This window comes from Ictidomys tridecemlineatus, chromosome 8 (assembly GCF_052094955.1).
Source record: "Ictidomys tridecemlineatus isolate mIctTri1 chromosome 8, mIctTri1.hap1, whole genome shotgun sequence".
In the NCBI taxonomy this organism is placed as follows: domain Eukaryota; kingdom Metazoa; phylum Chordata; class Mammalia; order Rodentia; family Sciuridae; genus Ictidomys; species Ictidomys tridecemlineatus.
Genome location: NC_135484.1, coordinates 111,899,081 through 111,917,653, shown reverse-complemented (window position 1 = coordinate 111,917,653; position 18,573 = coordinate 111,899,081). Strand labels below are relative to the sequence as shown.

At 55.9% G+C, this 18,573-nt stretch overlaps 1 protein-coding gene across 2 annotated transcripts in view; it reads right to left on the bottom strand.

Annotated features, from left to right (window-relative positions):
- Positions 1-535: 535 nt before the first annotated feature.
- Kcnk5 (potassium two pore domain channel subfamily K member 5) overlaps positions 536-18,573 on the bottom strand; it is a 41,672-nt gene continuing 23,634 nt past the window's right edge. For both annotated transcript variants that reach the window (XM_005318731.5, XM_078020072.1), the window contains exons 2-5: positions 7,427-7,538; positions 6,214-6,380; positions 5,778-5,946; positions 536-3,289 (exon numbers count right to left, since the gene is read on the bottom strand). In XM_005318731.5, the coding sequence (XP_005318788.2) occupies positions 2,424-3,289; positions 5,778-5,946; positions 6,214-6,380; positions 7,427-7,538 (1,314 nt within the window). In that variant the 3' untranslated portion in view covers positions 536-2,423. The remainder of the gene's footprint in view (positions 3,290-5,777; positions 5,947-6,213; positions 6,381-7,426; positions 7,539-18,573) is intronic.

Here is an 18,573-nt window from a genome sequence, read left to right as displayed (position 1 = left end):
TAAGTGGCGGTAGGTGGAACCCGTGGACATGGAAACTGTGGTGGTGATCCCTCGTAGACACATCCATCCCCTCGTGGAAAACAGCACAGAGAAGTTGTCCTGTGCAAAATCCCAGGAGAAACGGGGAGCTCGGATTCCTACCCAGGCCACCCGGCTGGTAGGGCTGTTTGTGCGGCCACCTCAATGGGGTGTTTTACGGCAGTGGGTGGAATCCCCACCTGATGGGGCTGTTGCAATGTCATTCTCTCAAGCTTCACTGGGTATGAAGCCAGTAAACAGGACAAGGTGGTGTCTGGCCCTCCACCTCCCTGTCCCCTGTTCCTTGGGCTCCTCCCCAGCCTCACCTGGAGGCCTGCCTCTTCTCTATCCCCTCCTCCTTCTTTCCCTTTCAGACTGCACCTGTCCTCCTGGAGGCAGCCTGTCCCGAGTCCTCTCTGCCCTCTGTGGGTCTTCCCAGCGAGCCCCCTTCCCTAAAGGCCACACACCAGTCCCCTTTCCACCCTGCCTCCCTCCCTCCCCAGTACACAGCAAGCTGGCCTGTCCATAGATTTTATTGTAAAAATGTTAAAATAAATTACATTTGCCATCATAACCAGTATGTACATACAGTGTGTGATTCCAGCAGTCGGCAATGAGATGAGCTCATGGAACCCTGCGCAGAACACAGGCTGCTCCTTCCACACCCCCCGGCTGGCCACTGCAACCGTTCAGAGTGAGCGGGCGTGCACATGCCCCCTGCCAGCTCCACATGGCGGGGAGGGACCCTCTAGCTCAATCTGCCCCTGAGCAGAGGTGCGAGGGAGGGCGGGGCTGAGCGTCAGAGGGTGTTGGGCTGCGACTGGGCTCCTGTCCCTCCTGCCAGCACCCAGCCACCTGCAGGACACCCTTCTCTACCTTTGCTCCCTGCCATCAACTCTGCTTGGGGACTTGGCTCTTGATGGAACTTCGGCTTACATCACAAAAGTCTCAGTTGAGTTGGGGGGCAGCAGGGTACACAGTGGATGTCCCCATCCTTGGGACCCTGCTCTTTAACCACTGGCTCTGAAGCAAACAGATTTCCAGGTATATAAAACAGCAGTTCATTAAAAAAAAAAAAAAAAAAAAAAGAGAAGAACAGTAACAACAACATTCAGGGCAGAGTGGGCTGGTCCTGGGGTGCACATCAACAAAACCCCAAACTCAGGCAGCAGCGAGTTCTACCCACCCCTCACCAGAAAGAAACGGAGTCCGCGTACGGCTTCGCATTCTCTCTTCTCAGCCCAGAGGCCTTCCTTTCCCACACGTCACGCACACATGCACTCAAGCCATACAGTAGCAGAGAGAGGAGCTCAATTCACAGTTTGGGCCATTCTCCATTGGTGGGCCGCGAGCAATCTGGCCTCATGCCCTGGCCCCGGGGTGGGGGGGAGTGGTGGGTACAGGTGAGGCGGTCTGTGAGAGGGGCAGCGAGGTCTGTGACCGAGCCTAGGGGATGCGGAGACAGCAGGATGGGTGTGTGAGTACTCAGGCCAGGGGCATGCAACTTTGGGGGGAAGTAGTGAAAGAGAGGGGCGAGGGCAGAGTTAGCCCGAGCTAAGCCTCACCCTTGAACGCCCTTGTAGACCCCTGTCCCCAGCTTCCACGGACCAGGTCCACCACCCTCTCTTCCTCCCACCACTTAGGTAAGTGCAGAAAGCCTTGTCTGCCAATGATGGGCTGAAGGCCTGAGACAGGGACATGGCTCTGGGGCAAGAGGGCAGGCCCCTGGGCCCATGCTGGCTTTGGGGTGCTTCAGTTCCTGCTTATCAGCTCAGCTCCCCTCCCGCTGCGGCCTCTGCCCTCCTGAGGTTTGCAGTGGGGGCCTAAAGGGCATCCACAGGTAGATGGGGAGATGGGCCCTAATACTGTTGGGGTACTGAGAAGCCCAGACCTCAACATCACAGCTGAACCTCCCAAACACTCAAGTACTCAAAAAGGCAGACCCCCGGTCTACAGCCCCTCCCCTCTGTGAAACTCCTAGCTCAGCGCCAGGCACATGGAAATTGATCCTTAATACTGGTGGACTCAAATGGCCGAGGCCACTGGCCTCAGGAAACCGTATGACGCTCAACTGAAGACAGGCTAAGACCCAGGCGGGCGTGGGCCTCCCCAGGTCAGTGCTGCCGGCCCACATGCCTCCCAGTCATCAGTAACACCGTTCACGCTCAGGACAGTGGCCTCTCCACACTAGGGTGCTGCTCCGCAGAGAGCAGAGGCCCTGTCCTGGGCATGCGCCATGTTCCATCAGGGCAACCAGCTGGAGGGGACAGAGGAAAGGGAAGGCCCCTGGCTCCCCACTCCCAGCTGCAGGGCTGCCCGACCAGGAGCCCGGGCTCTTGGCCACCGCGGGATACCCCGGGGTGAAGGGAAGAGCCATCAAAGGTGGGGTGAGGAGCCGGCCCGCCTCAGGTGCCTTTGGGGCTGTTTGCCTTATTGTACTCGTTCATCAGCTGCTCGTAAGGCACGGAAAGCTCCGACTCGGTGCTGGTGAAGGTGGACTCATCCGACGAGGGGAACTTGCCCATGTTCAGGGGCACCTGGGTGGCGTCCCCCTCCTGGGGCTGCTCCTCCCCCACCAGGTTGTCCTCCAGAGAGGACTTAGAGGTCTCCTCGTCCAGGAGGCTGGCCTCCTCGTTCACAAAGGCAATGCTGGCGTTCTGGAAGATGAGCGGGTGGTAGTCCCGGGCCCCCCAGGGCTCGTCCTCCTCGCTGATGCGATCCAGCTGGTTGATGAACACCTCGGAGGTCGGGGAGCTGTCCTCGGGGGCCTGCGGCTGGTCCTCCTCTCCAGGGGACCTCGACACGTGCCCTTTGCTCCTGAGCGTCTGTGACACCTCTTCCAAGCTGGGGGCGCGGTTCTTGGTGTAGACCACCAGGGACGCCCGGGAGGCGGGGAGCGCGGGCAGCCCAGCCCCCGGAGGCCCCAGCCCAGGTCCTGGGACCCTCTCCCCACCCCCACTGGTCTTCATGGCCTTCTTCCCGATCTGCTTGATGAGGTCATTGTAGGTCTCTTCCTTTTTGGACAGGAAGCTGAAGATGTTGACGTCCTTGGAGGCCGCGCCGCCTGCCATCCCCAGGGCCTTCCGGGAGTGTGGGGAGCTCTCGAAGGACTCCTTCCGCCGTCTCCGCCTCTTCTTAATGGCTTTGTGGACCTCCACAAACATGCTCACCTTCCAGTTGACAAAGAGGGACAGCCAGGCCAGCCCCAGGTAGATCCAGAGCTCCACAAAGTACCGGTACAAGGCGTGGTAGTTGGCACTGGGGTTCACACCTGAAGGGAGGGGAAGTCCAGAGGGTCATAAAGGGTCAGCAGGGACCTGTAATGGCCAGAGTCATGCTGTCTGAGCCAGTGCCATGCTACAACAGGGTGTATGTGGTGGTGGTGTTGGGGTCACATAGTATAAAAGAAATGGGCTGTCCCAGGCTCTGGGCTACCCTCACCCGTCTTCTTCCTGAAGAACCCTGGCCACATTGCTCATGTCCCTTCCCAGCCCTTCTCTGAGCCCCCGTGTGCTCGCTTAGAAAAAGTCAAGACAAGAGGGCGCAGTGGCGCATACCTCCGATACCAGCCGCTCGGGAGGGTGAGGTGGGAGGATTGAAGTTTGAATGCCAGCCTCAGCAACCTAGCAAGACTCTCAGCAATCTAGGGAGAACTTGTCTTGGGAAAAAAAAGTCAGGACGGTGGTTACCTTCTGGGTGGGGGGGGAATAAAGAAGTTTTGGGGTTCTGTTGTAGTAAGTAACCAACACATGAGTCAAGAAACAGCTCACAGCTGGGAGGGGTGGCCCACGCCTGTAATCCCAGCAACTCGGGAGGCTGAGGCAGGAGGATCATCTCAAAGTTCCAAGCCAGCCTCAGCACTTAGCAAGGCCCTAAGCAACTCAGTAAGACCCTGCTCAAAATGAAACATAAAGGGGCTAGGGACGTAGGGCTGGGGTTGTGGCTCAGTGGTAGGACGCTCGCCTAGCACGTGCAAGGCCCTGGGTTTGATCCCCAGCACCACATAAAAATAAATCAAATAAAGGTATTGTGACCAACTACAACTAAGAAATAAATATTTAAAGTGGAGGGGGGGTGCCGCTAGGGATGTAGCTCAGTGGTTAAACACCCCGGGGTTCAATCCCTGGTGCCTGCCCAAAAAACAAAGAAAGAAAAGAAACAGCTCCTGGGTGCCTTCAGTGAGGCACTCTGCTGGGCCCAGCTGGAGTGTGTCTGTGAGAGCTCAGTTAAAAACAGGACGGAACCTGCACGACGACGACGAGGCACTAGCAGCTCCACACAGAGGAGGGACTTGCTGCTTCACCGTTGAGTGAGGCTGGTGCCTGTGCTGAGATGCCCTGACCCAGCACTGTACTCCTAACTGTCTCTGTTCTCCTTTGGGCCTGGTCTGCCTCCGACTCCCTGTTTCTGCCTTTCTCGACACTGGCTCTCCCGGGGCCTGGAGGGCTCTGCCCACTCCTCGTCCCCCTCCTCTCAGACCGGGTTCCTGGTGCCAGCTGCAGGAGCCTTCCTGGGTCACCCCGGAGTTCTGGTGACTCTAGGATTGAGATTTCTTCCCTGAATTCGCACTTGCGACTGTGTCAATCTCTATCCTACCTCCTCCCTCAGGCTGGGAGGAGCTCAAGAGAAGGGACTGCAGGAGAGTGACCTCCCGCCTCAGATTAGGCTCCCCGCAGGGGGTCAGGCGGGGCTGGGTCTCAGGAGGTGTTCTGTCTGCAGGGTGCTGTCAGTCTTGCTGAAGGCTCCTGATCCTGAGCAGAGTATGCCAGTGACAGTGATGAGGGCCACACCAACACAGCTGCACTCAGGAACAGACATGTCTCATTTTTCACATCGTGTGTGGTGGGCATTATTTTAATAATAATAATAATTTAATAATTTAATAATTAATAATTTTACAGGTAAGAAGCAGATTTGCTGCCTTGCAGGAGCCAGGAAGAGTGGTTCAGCAGCCGCTAGCCGTCCCTAATTCAAAGGCTCCCCCTCAGCCTGCTCTGGGCCCCAGGGCTAGACAATGGCAGGGTTGTGCCTTTACATTTACAACAGCAGGCAGGCTCAGAGTAGCCGGGGGTCAGTGGAGTGTTCGCACTGGCCTTCCTGTTCCTCCCACCCACTCAGCTGCCCCCTCCCCACATTCCACATGCAGTGGGGCAGAGGGGGTGACCTGCCCCTGCCCTCTGGGTGGGGAGTTGGGGTAAAGTCCAGAGGCCCTGGAGTAGAGGTGGAGGTCAGCTGGGCAGGGCACAGGCATGGAGGGAACAAACACTAGCAGGGTGTCAAGAAGATTAAGAACCCAGAGGCTGTGCAGGCCACAGGCACAAGAGCTTGAGTGTTGGTTGCAGGCCTCCAGACAAAGGGGCTAAAGAATCTCCCTGCCTTTCCTCTCCTCCAGGGATTAAGTAGAGGAGGAGGAGGGGGAATGAGGGCTGAGGGGGCAGGGCGGTGAGGAGAAGGCCTGCCTTGTCTTTAGTAGCCTGTGGCAAGAGCAGAGTTGGCCTCTGAGCCAAAGCTTCAAGACAGCACCCTCTGCTCTGGTGACTGACAGCAGGCCGTGCCTCGATGGGACAGGGCCTGGCTCTGGGTAAGAGCCCAACCCTGCAGGTGCAGGCCCTCCTCCCAGCCCCAAGTGACCAGAGCTCTGAGTTGGGGAGACAGCAAGGAGCCAGGAGGAGGACAGTCACCCGGACACCCGCAAAAGGCTGCTGGGTTGAAACTGGAGAAGGAGCAGAAGAGAAGGTGGGGAGGGAACAGGGACGCACCAGCCACAAAGTCACCAAAGCCGATGGTGGAGATGGTGATGAAAGAGTAGTAGAGGCCACCAATGTAGTCCCACTCCTCGGTCACCATGAACACGAAGGGCGGGATCACCAGGTGGACCAGGACGCCCCACACGATGAAGATGGCCGTGCACGTGATCTGCGCCTTCCGCTGCAGGGTGGTGGAGACAGAGTCAGACAGCGGCAGGGACTTCAGAAACCCAGCATGGACACCCCGACTAGGAGAGGCCATCTGGCCGCGTGTCCAGGGGGCTTGCTCCCCAGGCAGGGAGGGGGAGGGATGCTCCCGTCCTGACACAGTGGGCAGAGTCACCAAAACCACCATGTGCCCACCCTCCAATTCCTGAAGCCCTTCCTATCCCCCCCTCCCTTTTCACAGTCCCCCCAACTCTGTCAGCTCCTAGGACTGGGGACATACCAGGCTCATGCCTCTCCTGGTGAGGAACTGGCCCAGCCTCTTGGCACGTCCTCCGAAGAACTTTCCCAGGGCACTGATCCAGGTCAGACAGAGAGGTACCCCGAAGAGACCGTAGAAGACACAGAAGAGGCGCCCGGCGGGGGTCTTGGGGGCCACATTGCCATAACCTGAGGGAGGAGACAATGAGGACCAGGTCACAGGCATGGCAGGGGGAAGGGCCTCCCACCCCAGAATGGCCCCCCCCCCACTCATGCACACGCACACACATGCACGCACACGCACACATACCCCTTGTGGGAAGCCCATTCTCTGGGACCAGTTGATATTGATCTCACATCAATATTTAAGTAATGACACTTTCCTTGATCCCACTCTGGCCATGATCGTTTGTGCTGCCACTGTGGTGGCTCTGTCCCCATCCCACTGGAGCTGCCTGCAGGCAGGGGTAGGCCGCCCCCAGAGCAGGCCCTCCACTGGTTCACATGGTAGCACTGTGCAAATCAGAGGCATCACCCGCTCTGGCCGACACCCCAGAGGAACTGCCGTGTATGTTCTCCAGGGATGGCCACACTCAGTCCCCCCCACCTGCTCCCATCAAGGAGGGACCCTTCTTCTCCCTTTGATTCAGCTTGACCACAGGAAGCAGTGGAAGTGCTGCTGGGTGGGCTGGGGGCTCAGGAGCTTCTCCCTCAGCCACACTGAGATCCCGAGCCACACGGAGGGGCCGTTTCCTCCCTGCTGAGCTCCCAGCTGTCAGCCAGCACCGCTGTGGGCCGCGGGGTGGGAGGAGCCATCTGGGTCATCAGGCCAGCTGGGCATTTCGAGGACGCCTGCTGCAGCCGTCATTTGACTGTCACAACAAAGTGAGCAAGAAGTGGCCAGCTGCACCTAGTCGACCCGGGTGGTGGAAGAGAACACATGGCAGGGAGCCCTTCTGGAGTGGTGGGCTATGGAGCCACAGAGAAGCGGTCTCCTGCATGGTCAGCCACCAGGCTGTGTCACTGCTTCTGTTGAAAAGGCTCAGAACCCAGGAAAACAATCTTGCAGCCACTGACAGTCACCAGGGACACTAAATCCTTAGCAGTCGAAAGGACAAAGTGTAACAGGCCAGATTTTACTCCCAATGCAGGTGAATCACCAAAACTAGATTCCTCTAAGGTTCCGAGAAGTGAGGGCCCAGAGGGAGGCACCCTGAGGATCTCAGGAAACCTACCAATGGTGGTGATGACCGTGGCTGCAAAAATCATTGCATTTGGCCAGTTCCAGTTGTTGAAGGTCTGGTTCCCTGTGATGGCCACGCCCTGCTCTGCAGCATCAGATACTACCTAAAAAGAGAGAGTGACAATGAAATCAGAGGCCAAGCACTGGATTCCTTAAAAGCATTCTCATTTTATCGCCACGATATCAAGGTGGCTGGAAGTGTTCCCATTGTATAGATGAGGCATTCAATAGAGAATCAGAGAGGTTAGGTTACTGGCTGAAGGCCACATACCTAGCATTCTGGCTCCAAAGTTAAACTTACTAGTGTGCCAGGCAGAATCACCTGAAGAGCTACGGTTCAACAGACTGCTGGCTCTACCTCCAGAATCTGGCTCAGAAGCTCTGGGAAGGGGCATTTTTAACGAGTTCCCAGGTGGTGCTGAAGCTACTGGTCTAAGGACCACACTTTGAGAAGCACTGGACTATTGTACCTCTCCAAAGTAGAACAGTGTGACCAAGGTAGTTCTTGTGATGCAGACACACAAGACCTCCCTACACCTCACCCAGCCCTCCACAGATGGTTCACCTGCAGAGGCCAGGTCCCTGCCTGGAGGGACCTCCAACAGGGACCCCTATATCCTTCAACTCGCCATTGGTTACCTGCTAAGATCCAGCTCAGTGCCCCCTTGATCTGTCCCCTGAGGGTATGCAAACCAGCTGTGCCTTGAAACCCCTTCCCATTTACTCTGGGGGGTGGGCACGCTCTTCCTCCCTGCCCTGGGCTGAGCAACTGTCTGGACAGGGACAGGTAGGTCAAAGGGCAGGGTGTACACTTCAGGGTGACTGCTCAATTCTCATGGAGCTTCAGCAACTCTGACAGCGGGTGGGAGGCCACCTAGGAAGTCCATGGGGAAGGCCAAGGAGAGACCTATCTGCTCCAGGAATCCTGACGGGAACCACACTGGTTTCCAATCAACTAGACGCCCCCCCCCTCCTTCAGCTCTGCCGTCATTCAGCCCAGCCACCAGTGGGGGTCCGTTGGCTGCCAGAGCCTGGGCCCCATAAGCCCCATAAGAAGAGGCACACTATGCCAGCCATGGTGGCACACACCTGTGATCCCAGCAACTTGGGAGGCTAAGACAGGAGGATCACCAAGTTCAAGACCGGCCTGGGCAACTTAGCCAGAACCTGTCTCAAAATAAAATAAATAAAGAGGACTGGGGATGTGGCTCAGTGGTAGAACATCGATCGGCAGGTTCAATCTATAGTATAAGAAAAATAAAATTTAAAAAGGGCTCTAAATCTGGGGTGGAGTCCTGCCACCCAAAGGGAGTCCCAGGATGACCCAGCCCAGACAAGAAACCAGGAACCCAGCCAGATTCCCTATGAAAACCAAGCTGACGGCGGAGAGAGGAGTGAGGCCTGAAACCATATTCTAACCCCCCTGAGGCGTGACTGAGGTTTGGTGGGAAGAGGGAACGGTGGACTGATCTGAAGGAATGTGCAGTTTGCAGAAGCAGCGAGGCCCGTGTAAATGGATCTGCACACTCCGTAAAGAATTTTCCATGATGACGCGCCTGCCTGACGCACCATCAAACCGCATAGTGTTGGTAGCCCTGCCTCCTCCTGCACTCCAGATCATCCCTGAAGACCGAGAAGCATCCTCACAGGGGACGTGGGAACTGGGGACGGTGCACTGACTTCAGCCAGGGAGGTCTGTGTCCTCAGAGCCTGAGGTCTAGCTGGACCAGCCATGGACATGTAAATAACCAGAGGGCATTTAGATACAAACAGGCCATCAGGAGAACTAAACAGGACCATCCTAAAGGTGGTTTGGTTTTTTTTTTAAAGAACATTTTTTTCCCAGTGCTAGGGATTGAACTCAGGGCCAAGCACTCTACTATTGTAATTCCAGCCCCAAAAGGTTTTTGAAAAACCTAAACGTATGTTTGGAGCACAAGAGAATGAGGAAGAACTGGAGCCCCACATGTTGACGCTAAACAGACGGCAGAGAGAGCCAGAACCACCCCTTTCCCTTGCCTCCACTATGTTATCTGACATCCATCTTTTATTTTTTATTTTTTGGTACTGGGGATTGAACCCAGGACATTCTACCACTGAGCTACATCCCTAGCCCTTTTTACTTATTCATTTTAAATTTTGAGACAGAGGTTCACTAAGTTGCTGAGGTAGGCCTTGAACTTGCAATCCTCCTGCGTTAGCCTCCTGAGTTGCCGGGATTACAGGCCGGTGCGATGGTGCCCAGCTGATGTCGCTCTTAATTAAACCGGATGGACTGAAGTAAAACAGATGAAAAGAATGTGCAAGAGCACCTTTCAACAGAAACTGAATCAACGATGACACTGGGTCACCACTTTGGTTACCCTATGGAATCATGGGGAACAGAAAAGATGTCCCCTAGACAAGCTGTCCCTCTTTTCACAAGAAGGAATAGGGAACACTCTAGAAACCCAGAAGGCAAAGCTGAACCCTTGGAAACTGCTGAATGGAGAGCACAGGACGTTTGGAACACGGGGCAGAGGAAGTGGTGGCAGGACAAGTCACGCTCAGCCGACTGCATCTCCTCCAAGCCTTGAAGTCCTGTGGAATGCCGCCCATCGAGATTTCGGCGAGGCGGCTGACAGATGCACTTAGAGATACTCTGGTGGACAAGACAGAGCAATGTCGGGTGGAGCTGGGATCACTGGGTCCACTCGAGGACAGACAAGCCACGCCAAGCAGTCCTGGTCACTATCAGTCCAGACTGATCATGCCCAAGGCTTGGCCTCTACATTATTTTTATCAGGGGCACAGTTAGACCGTCCATGGCTAAGCAGTCCCATGTGTAGAAGGTACAAAATGAAGGACGGGGATGGGTGAAGAGGACTCACTCACTACGAAGGCACTACCGAGACCCCAGACCTGCGCACAGGGGCTGTGGGCCAACTCGTAGCTGATGGGCTACGAGCGTCTTTTCAATTTTCGAGGCTTCCAGTAACTTTGGACTAGAAGAGACCAGTAGTGGACCAAAGGGGAAAGTCCTTGGTTTTAGGTGACCACAAATCAACAAACAAGAAGGTGGCTGCCAAAAGAAAAGCAAACGCAGTATCAGGCCATAGGCGGCAACGCTGTCTGTCCAGGGCGGGAGGAATCAGCACACGTCCTGCAGGGTCAGGCCACACGCGAGACATACCGTTCCATACTGGGTGCCAGACTCCACTCGATACGCTAACCAATGAGCCATGGGGCCAGAGTAGGAGGTGGCTTTTGTGGATAAGGATCTGCCTCCCCCAGGGCTGCCCTGTGGCAATCAACTTCTAATAAGAACATGTATTCAGAACTGGGGGTGCGGTGGGGGGAGCACTGCCATCAGGGTGCTGAATGATATGGCTACTACAGGGGTTTTCAGCCGGGAGCAGGGGCACCTTCTAGAAGGGTTAGGAAGTGCTATAAGAAGAGCAAGGTGTGTGCCGGACACGGGGGACACAGTAGTGAACAGATAGGTTTATTCTAGAGGGTGATGGGCAGGTGGCCAGAGATGCTAAATGCCCTGCACTTCACAGGTAACCCCCGACAGGGACACTCCCCCCGAGACCCGCTAGCTTGCCAAAGAGGACCTTTGTCAATTTGGGGATCATTTACAAAGTGCTAAGCAGACATCAAACATAAGAGCTGACAGAAGTGGCACTAAAGTTCGTAACATGGGGAGGTGGGAAGGCTGGGCTTCTGCCCTTCACCCCACTGAAGGTACGCCCTGAGTGACAGCTTGCAGTCGGCCGGGCTCCGGGTTATCAGGGAGCCAGAGGCTCACGCGTGTATGGCTCCCCGCCCTCCTCCCACCAGGGTCATCCCGTGAAGGTAGGCATTCCACAGGGCCCCCAGCTCTGTGGGGCTGGGGTCACAACCCTAGAAGCAATGGCTGCAATTAGGCTCGTGGGGCAGGGGGTACCTGGCACAGCAGGCCTGGGCCGCAGACCACCGACTGGTTTCCAGGCCCTTGCCTCTCTCCCTCCCTTCAGATCCCTTCCCCACTCTGCCCGCCCTGGGCCCCGGAGCCCCTTGCTGTTGCCTCCTCTGCTCATGGTTCCCCAAAAGCTGGCCTGCCAATCATCATGGCTCTGCCTACCTGCTGGCGGGGTGTGTGTGTGTGTGTGTGTGTGTGTGTGTGTGTGTGTGTGTGTGACATTAGTGCTGCTGTCCCCTTGCTAGGGCTTCTCTGCATATTCTACCAAGCTGGCTCTTCCTGTGATCCTGCTGCACATGGCTCGGCAGGAGGAAGGCTGGGCTCAGGGAACTGAGGTCTGGCCGTGAACTTGGGGTGCCAGCTCCCTATTCCCACCACACATAGCTGGGGCTCTGGTGATGGTGGTTGGGGCTGCACAGGATGACGGGAAAGCTTTCACCAGTCTCCCAGAACAGAAGAGCTCACCCGGGGCAGAGGCCATCCCTGGGTCAGGGGCAGGGCTGTGAGGAGCCAGGCAAACACCCTATCAGACACGGCGTCCCGGCCCTGGGGTTAGGGAAACAGCCTTCCCAGGAGGAGGTGGCCCCTGCTCATTTGCAGGATTCTTTAACTTGGCTCCTGAATTCACACAAGACAATATTTTCCTTTTCCATCTAAGCCGGGAGAATGATGGGAGAAGGGCGCTTGCACACAGCCTGGGCCAGGTCCTTGTTTGGGGACGGAACAGAGTTCCCTGCCTCTGTCACCTTCATCATAAAGCAGCTATGATTTATTGAGGGCTGACTATGTGCCAAGAGTTGTGCTCAGCATTTTATGTGCCTTTAGATCATTTGCGGAGGACAGAATCCTGCTAGGAAGATGCTCTCATTTTTTCCACTTTGCAAATGAGGATTCGAGGCTCTAGGAGGTTAAGGAAGTAGTAGCCCAAGGTCGCAGTATGAAAAGCAATGAAGCTGGGACTAGAACCCAGGCCCACCTGGGTCCTAACCACTGTGCTCTGCTCCCTTTCCCCATGAAGGCCACAGGAAGGAGGCCAGTGCATACTTCCACCCCCTCCCACCAGCTGAAAAAACAAGTGCCCCAAAACCAGTCGGGCCACTCTGACCCGGGCCTCCAGCAATGTGATAGCCCTGCCCTTGCCTGGAGCCTGAGACGCCAGCTGCCCGGCTCCACAGCTTGATCACTGTCCACGCAGCCTGAGTTCTCTGAGAGCCCCGATTCCCCGGGGAATCTGAGGTTTCCCACGCAGCGGGCCCTTCCTAGAGGCGCGTCTGGACACATTAGAGTCTGGAACACGAAGTCACCTTCAGACCCAGGCAGGCAGGACCTTTTCTTTAATGGGTCAGGGTGGGGAAGACAGGCCAAGATGTGAGTCTGTCTGGGGATCCCAGCTGAGTGGCACCATGGCACTACCCCCAGCCCTGCCCTGAGCTCCCGCAGCTGCCATGGCTTCTAGACCACAGGACTCTACTGTTGAGCATACAGCCTCAACAGCCTGCCATTGCGGGACCCCTGAACCTCTGGTATATCAATCATCAGCACTCGCCTGGTCCCTCTGGCCTGGAAGGGGAGATAGAGCCAACCCTCAGGCACCCATGCTGCATGGTGGTTCAGAAGCCCTTCTCATTCCTCTGCCCTACCCTCCAGCCACCCTGCTCTCGTTTCATAGATAGTAAGTAAATATTTGAGCACTTATTAGAACAGGCACAGATCCAAGCACTTTAAAACACTTAGCTCACTGAGTCACCATGCTCTATAAAGTAGGTTCTGCTATTACCCCTATTTTAGCCAGACATGGTGGCGCATGCCTGTAATTCCAGCAGCTCAGGAGGCTGAGGCAGGAGGATCTCAAGTTCAAGGCCAGCCTCAGCCACTTAGTGAGGCCCTCAGCAACTTACAGAGACCTAGTCTCAAAATAAAAAATAAAAAGGGCTGGGGATGTGGCTCAGTGGTTAAGTAGCCCTGGGTTCAATCCCTGATATAGGGAGGAAATTTTACTTTTATGTTAAAAATGAAAAATCAGGCACCTGAGATCATATACTAGTTAGTGTCAGAGCTGGGGAACAAATCCAACCTGGGCAGTATGGCTCTTTGCACTCTATAGACAGGAAAAAGGGATAAAGATGAGCTTCTCATTACAAGAAAATCTGGGTCTAGGACACAGTGCTCCAGGCACCTGCAAAGGAAACTTTCACAGGAACACAGAGATTCCCTGGAATGTAAGCTCCAGGAAGACAGGAGCCTTCCCCCTGCTGCATTCCCAGAATCTAGGACACAGCCTGGCATGTAGTAGCTGCTCAACAAATACCTCTTCAACAAGCGGAAGATGTGAACTGAGATGGAGTATCCATGCTCCGGCCCCGGCTCAGAATCTTCCAGCATCACCTGCAGTTGGGCCTTAACTAAATGCATCAGCAACATGGTGGAGGTCTTTATCCAGCAAGAAGGGAAGGAGGTAGATCCAGCAAGGTGAGGCTCAGGCAGATGAGCCTGGATACAGAGCTGCTGAAACCGCCAGCATCCAACCAGGCAGAGCGTCAGGGGGCTGGGAGAAGGCAGGGGCCAGAGCTGGGGAAGGAGTGAGGCTGACAGAGCTCCGGGAAAGGGGTTCCAGGGGGCACAGTAAGCAGCAGTGGGGCTGGGAGATGCCCCCTGGGGTGACCAGAATTGTCCTTCCTGCAGGAAGGGAGCCCGGTTCCCTCCAGTGGATATATCCAGGGCAGGAAAAGGAAGGTAAAGGTGGACGGGCCTGAAACATTTACCATTAGCTGGGCACTTTCCTCTGGGCATCCTTACACACTCTTCCTCTCCAAGGACACCCAGTTCCACTCACAGAAAGGCCACTGTAGGATGGGGCCAGGTCAAATGTAGACTTGAGCTCTCGGAACTGGTGGGACCAACCTGGGGCTTGATGTGGATGGGGTCTCGGCTGTTAGTAGCAAGTCTGTGTAGATAACTGCCTCTTGGCCTCAGTTTCTCGATCTGCCCCAAACCCCACTAGCTATGAGCACATTCAAAGCATTCAGGGCACATTGAGTGCTGGACACATGTATCTGCAATTAGGAGGATGATCTGTACGGGTGCAGGCTGGGAGACCAGAGCCTGCAGTGAGAGGAGACCCAGGAGCAAAGACCAAGGCTGGACTAGGGGGGCTGGCAAGCCCTGGGCAGAGGCCAGAAGGGCTAGGGGGGTACGGCTCGTCCCCAGAGGACAGTGGAGGCTGTACATCTTCACTTCCCATCTGATCAAATAGCTTCTTCAGGACACACAGGGGAAGGGACAGGTACTATGTCCCCAGTGTTTGCTGGCAACCTGGCGGGAGGGGGGGAGGGAGGTGGCATGCCTAAAGTGTCCCACCCCATCCTTAAGAAGGCCACCTCACTTGACTTCTGTGCCCCCAGGGGCCCCCAGCCACATGGATCAGTTTCCCAACCAGCCAAGCAAATTGGGCAAGTGAGGCTGAGGTCAGGAAGGGACAGAGGGCAGCTTCTCCAAACCCGAGGACCAGCTCCGCTCCCAGCTGCCCCCCACTGTCTACATCATCTTTGGTCCTTGAGGCAATGTGCCCAGAGCCTGCGACCCTGCGCCCAGAGATGGAGCGATCAGCCAGAGAATATCCCAGTGTCACAAAATAGCAACAAAATGCCTGTCCCTGGGCTCCCAGGACCTGGCTCCCCAGGCCCTCTGCCCTCTCACAGGGACCCCCTCCTGGGGTGGGGAGTCAAGGGTAGGACTGCGGGCCCACAGGGAGTGGAGGAATTCTCAGGAGGACAGAAGATCAGTAACCCTATCACAGACACTCATCAGGCAAATATTTGCAGTTTGGGCACATTCGCTCCAGCAGCCTTTAAACATTTTAAAGGTGCAACCCAGGAACAGGTGAAGGGAGGGTGGGAGGCCCCATGTCCTGGCGCTCCACGTCACCCCCACAGCAGTTTGGAGTGAGCGGGGAGGGGCTGGTGGAGCACCTGTCTGCCCAGCTGATGGGCTGGTCCTGCTCAATCTGACCGTGCACACTGGGACTGTCAGCATAGTGAAGGTTTCCTGGAGACTAAGTGTGCACCTGTCAACTCCTATTCCCAAGACAAATTAGAGACCTCTCCCTGGTCTAAGCCCTCGGATGACGTCGCTCCCTTCCATTCTCCATCCTCGACTGACCCCAAACTCTCCAATCATTTCCTGAAGGTTAACTGGGGTCTGGGAGAGGGCGTGTTGGGCTGATTTTCAGATGAGGAAACTGAGGCTTTAACACCACAGATGTCAAGTCAGGGACTCTCCTCCGTCCAGGCCGAGCTGCCCCAGGGGTCCACCTTGGACTTTAAATAAACACGGTGCTCAGATATTCTGCTAACCCAGGCATGGGTTTTAAGAAGTCCCCCCTACAATAAATAACTTAAAAGGTTCCCGAGGCGATGGCAATGTAAAATGGCCACCTTTAGGGGGGGTTGCTGGGGTGAGGGGGAGTGTGGGGTGCTGGGCTCAGGTCTTCCACTTCCCGGGGCAAGGAGGGACGCTCAGGCCAGGGGGAAGGAATTCTTGGTATTTTCCTTACCACCCTCCAGCCTAACCCAGGTCACCAGGTGTGGCTCAGAGGGCACCGTAGTTCGTGGGCAAGGCCTTGGCGGGGGTCCAGGGTGCCACCCTGATACCTGTACTAGCTGCGCTCTGCCTTTTCTTTCTTTCTTTCTTTCTTTCTTTTTAGTGCTGGGGATGGAACCCGGAATCTTGCGTGCTTGGCAAGTGCTCTACCACTGAGCAACTCCTAGAGAAGACACAGAACTCTGGGGCAGACATGGACCAGGGCGGGCGACTGAAGCTACTCTTTAGCTCACCTGCATTTCCAGGTTTGTTCCAATACCTACATAGGATATTTATCCTGTTTTTTTAGCTGAAAGAGGGACAAATCAATTGCTGGGGTGTCAACACAGATCTGAAGACCTGGCTGGGTTCAATCGGCTCAGCCAGTAGGTTCTCCCAGAAACTTTGGTCTCTTCGTCAACCTCTTCTCTATAAAATGACTATAACCACTGGGGTCCCCCAACTAGGACAGGGGACACCTCCCCTAAAATTCACATTTCCCTCTGCCAAAACTACGACCAGACCAGCACCCCATCCCGCCTGCACCCCCACTCCAACACAGCACGTTCAAGGAAACACATCTTTCACTCCAGAGTCAGCTTAATGGCCACCAGGAGCCCCAGCAAGTCACACACCCCATTCCCAGGCCCACTCAAGCCTGCCTTCTGTCTCCCCAAGTTTCTTCTGCTCAGGCTGAAGGAAGCCCTCACTGTCAACATCATCTTTGGTCCTTGAGGCAATGTGCCCAGTGCCTGCATCCCTGAGCCCAGTGATGGAGCGATCAGCCAGAGAATATCCCAGTGTCACAGGTCGGGCTGTGGACAAAACAGCCCCCAACCCACTGTGCTCCCAGGTCTCCTGCACAGTGGCTCACACCCAACCCTGGATTTCACCCCAGAATCCCAGTCAACCCCATCAGGTAAAGTGGAAAGTAGCAGAGCACTCGCACTCCCACTCCCACCCTTGTGACACACTTTAGGGTACACTACAGAGTGCACCGGAACACAAGCACTGTGACAGTCGATTGATGACCAAGACCGCTCTTCAGTGATGGCCAAGCAGGCAGCACATGGCTGTGCTGGGTGAAGGGATGATTCACATCCCAGGCAGGAGGAGCGAACTGCAGGAAATTTCACCAGGGTACTTTAAAATTCATGAATGATTTCTGGAATTTTTCATTTAATATTTTCAGGCCACAACTGACGGTAGGTAACTGAGGCCCAGAAGTTTAAACAACAGGTAGAGGCGGAGGCGGAGGTGGGGGTGGGGATCACTGTGCTACCATCCCCCAACCTGGACTGTATGCTGACAACTATGGGGGGATGGGGGGTTGGGGTGTGGAGTTGGAAAAATACCCCAGTTTGGTCTTCCCACTCAGATTCCAGCAAAAACAGTCCTGAGCCCTGACTAGGAACTTGGCCTTACAAGCACCCCCCCAGGTGATTATGCAAATGATTTTTAACTCTGCCCTTGACCCAAAAGTCCCCTCCCCCAAAGTTAGCACTGGGGTGCACATGTGTGACTGTCCTCGGGTAGGTCCACCTCTGGGTTTCCCCAGCCCAGGCCATCTCTCAGCAGCCTCTTCGGAGCCCAGAAGCACCGTGAGGTCTCACGCTCCCAGGGGTGGGCCGGTGCCAAATGGCAGCAGGTTTTCAGCAGAAGCCTCTGGGTTTCCGCCTTTCACAGGCCTGGGAGCCCTGTGCTCACTTGGGAGGGACAAAGAAAACAAGGCAGGTGACCCTGCCCCCATTGTTCTGGGCTGGGCTGGTCATTCCTCCCCCAGTAGCCAGGCAGCCCTCCCGTGAGAGCTCGGCAGGGACTGGCTGACCCAGGAGGGCTGCGGGTTTGGCTAAAGCAAACAGTGAAGGGCTGCTGGGGTCTGAGCGCAGGATGGGAGTCAGCAAGCGCTGGGGCACCTGGGGGGCTGGCTGGGCTGATGGACTCTGCTGGAAATCCCTGGGCCCTGGGGACACAAGGGGCTTCACAGGCCCGGGTCCCACAGCAGCTCTGCCTGCCTGAGAACTGACCTCGGGAACAGGAAAGAGCCCCCTTCCTTCCAAACACACATGCCAGACGGCCTCCTGGAACCAGGCTCTCAAAACCCACCCCAGCCACTTCATCTTCTGAGGGAGCGAGCAGGTGGATGTCCAGTGGAGTTTAAAGATAAAGGGGGCCTCTCCACCCACCTGCTGCTTCTCTGACCCCCAATTCAAAACCACCGCCCTGCCCGGAGGTGGTCGGGCCCAGGTTCCCAGCCTCGTGCCGGTGTCTGTAACCTGTGCAGGATGTTGCAACCTAGATTTATGACTTAATCCCTTCCCTGCTCCCGGAATCTAGATCCCAGGGGTGCCTGCCATAGTAAGTGGGTGAACAGTGTGAGGGACACGCCAGCCTGCTGAGCCAGCAGAACAGCCGCCCCCGCTGCCCCCATAAGAGTGGGTCACTAGGCAGCAAGAGTAGGTTAGGGCTCTGAGAAGAGGACCCTCCACTGGATTTGTCCCCTGCCTCACTGTCCTTTCCAGGCAAGATGACGACCCTCTCCTGCTCTGCTCACTCTCTTCTCTGTCAAGGTTAGACAGGGAACATGGGTGAGCACCCCCCACCACATTTACCCAGCC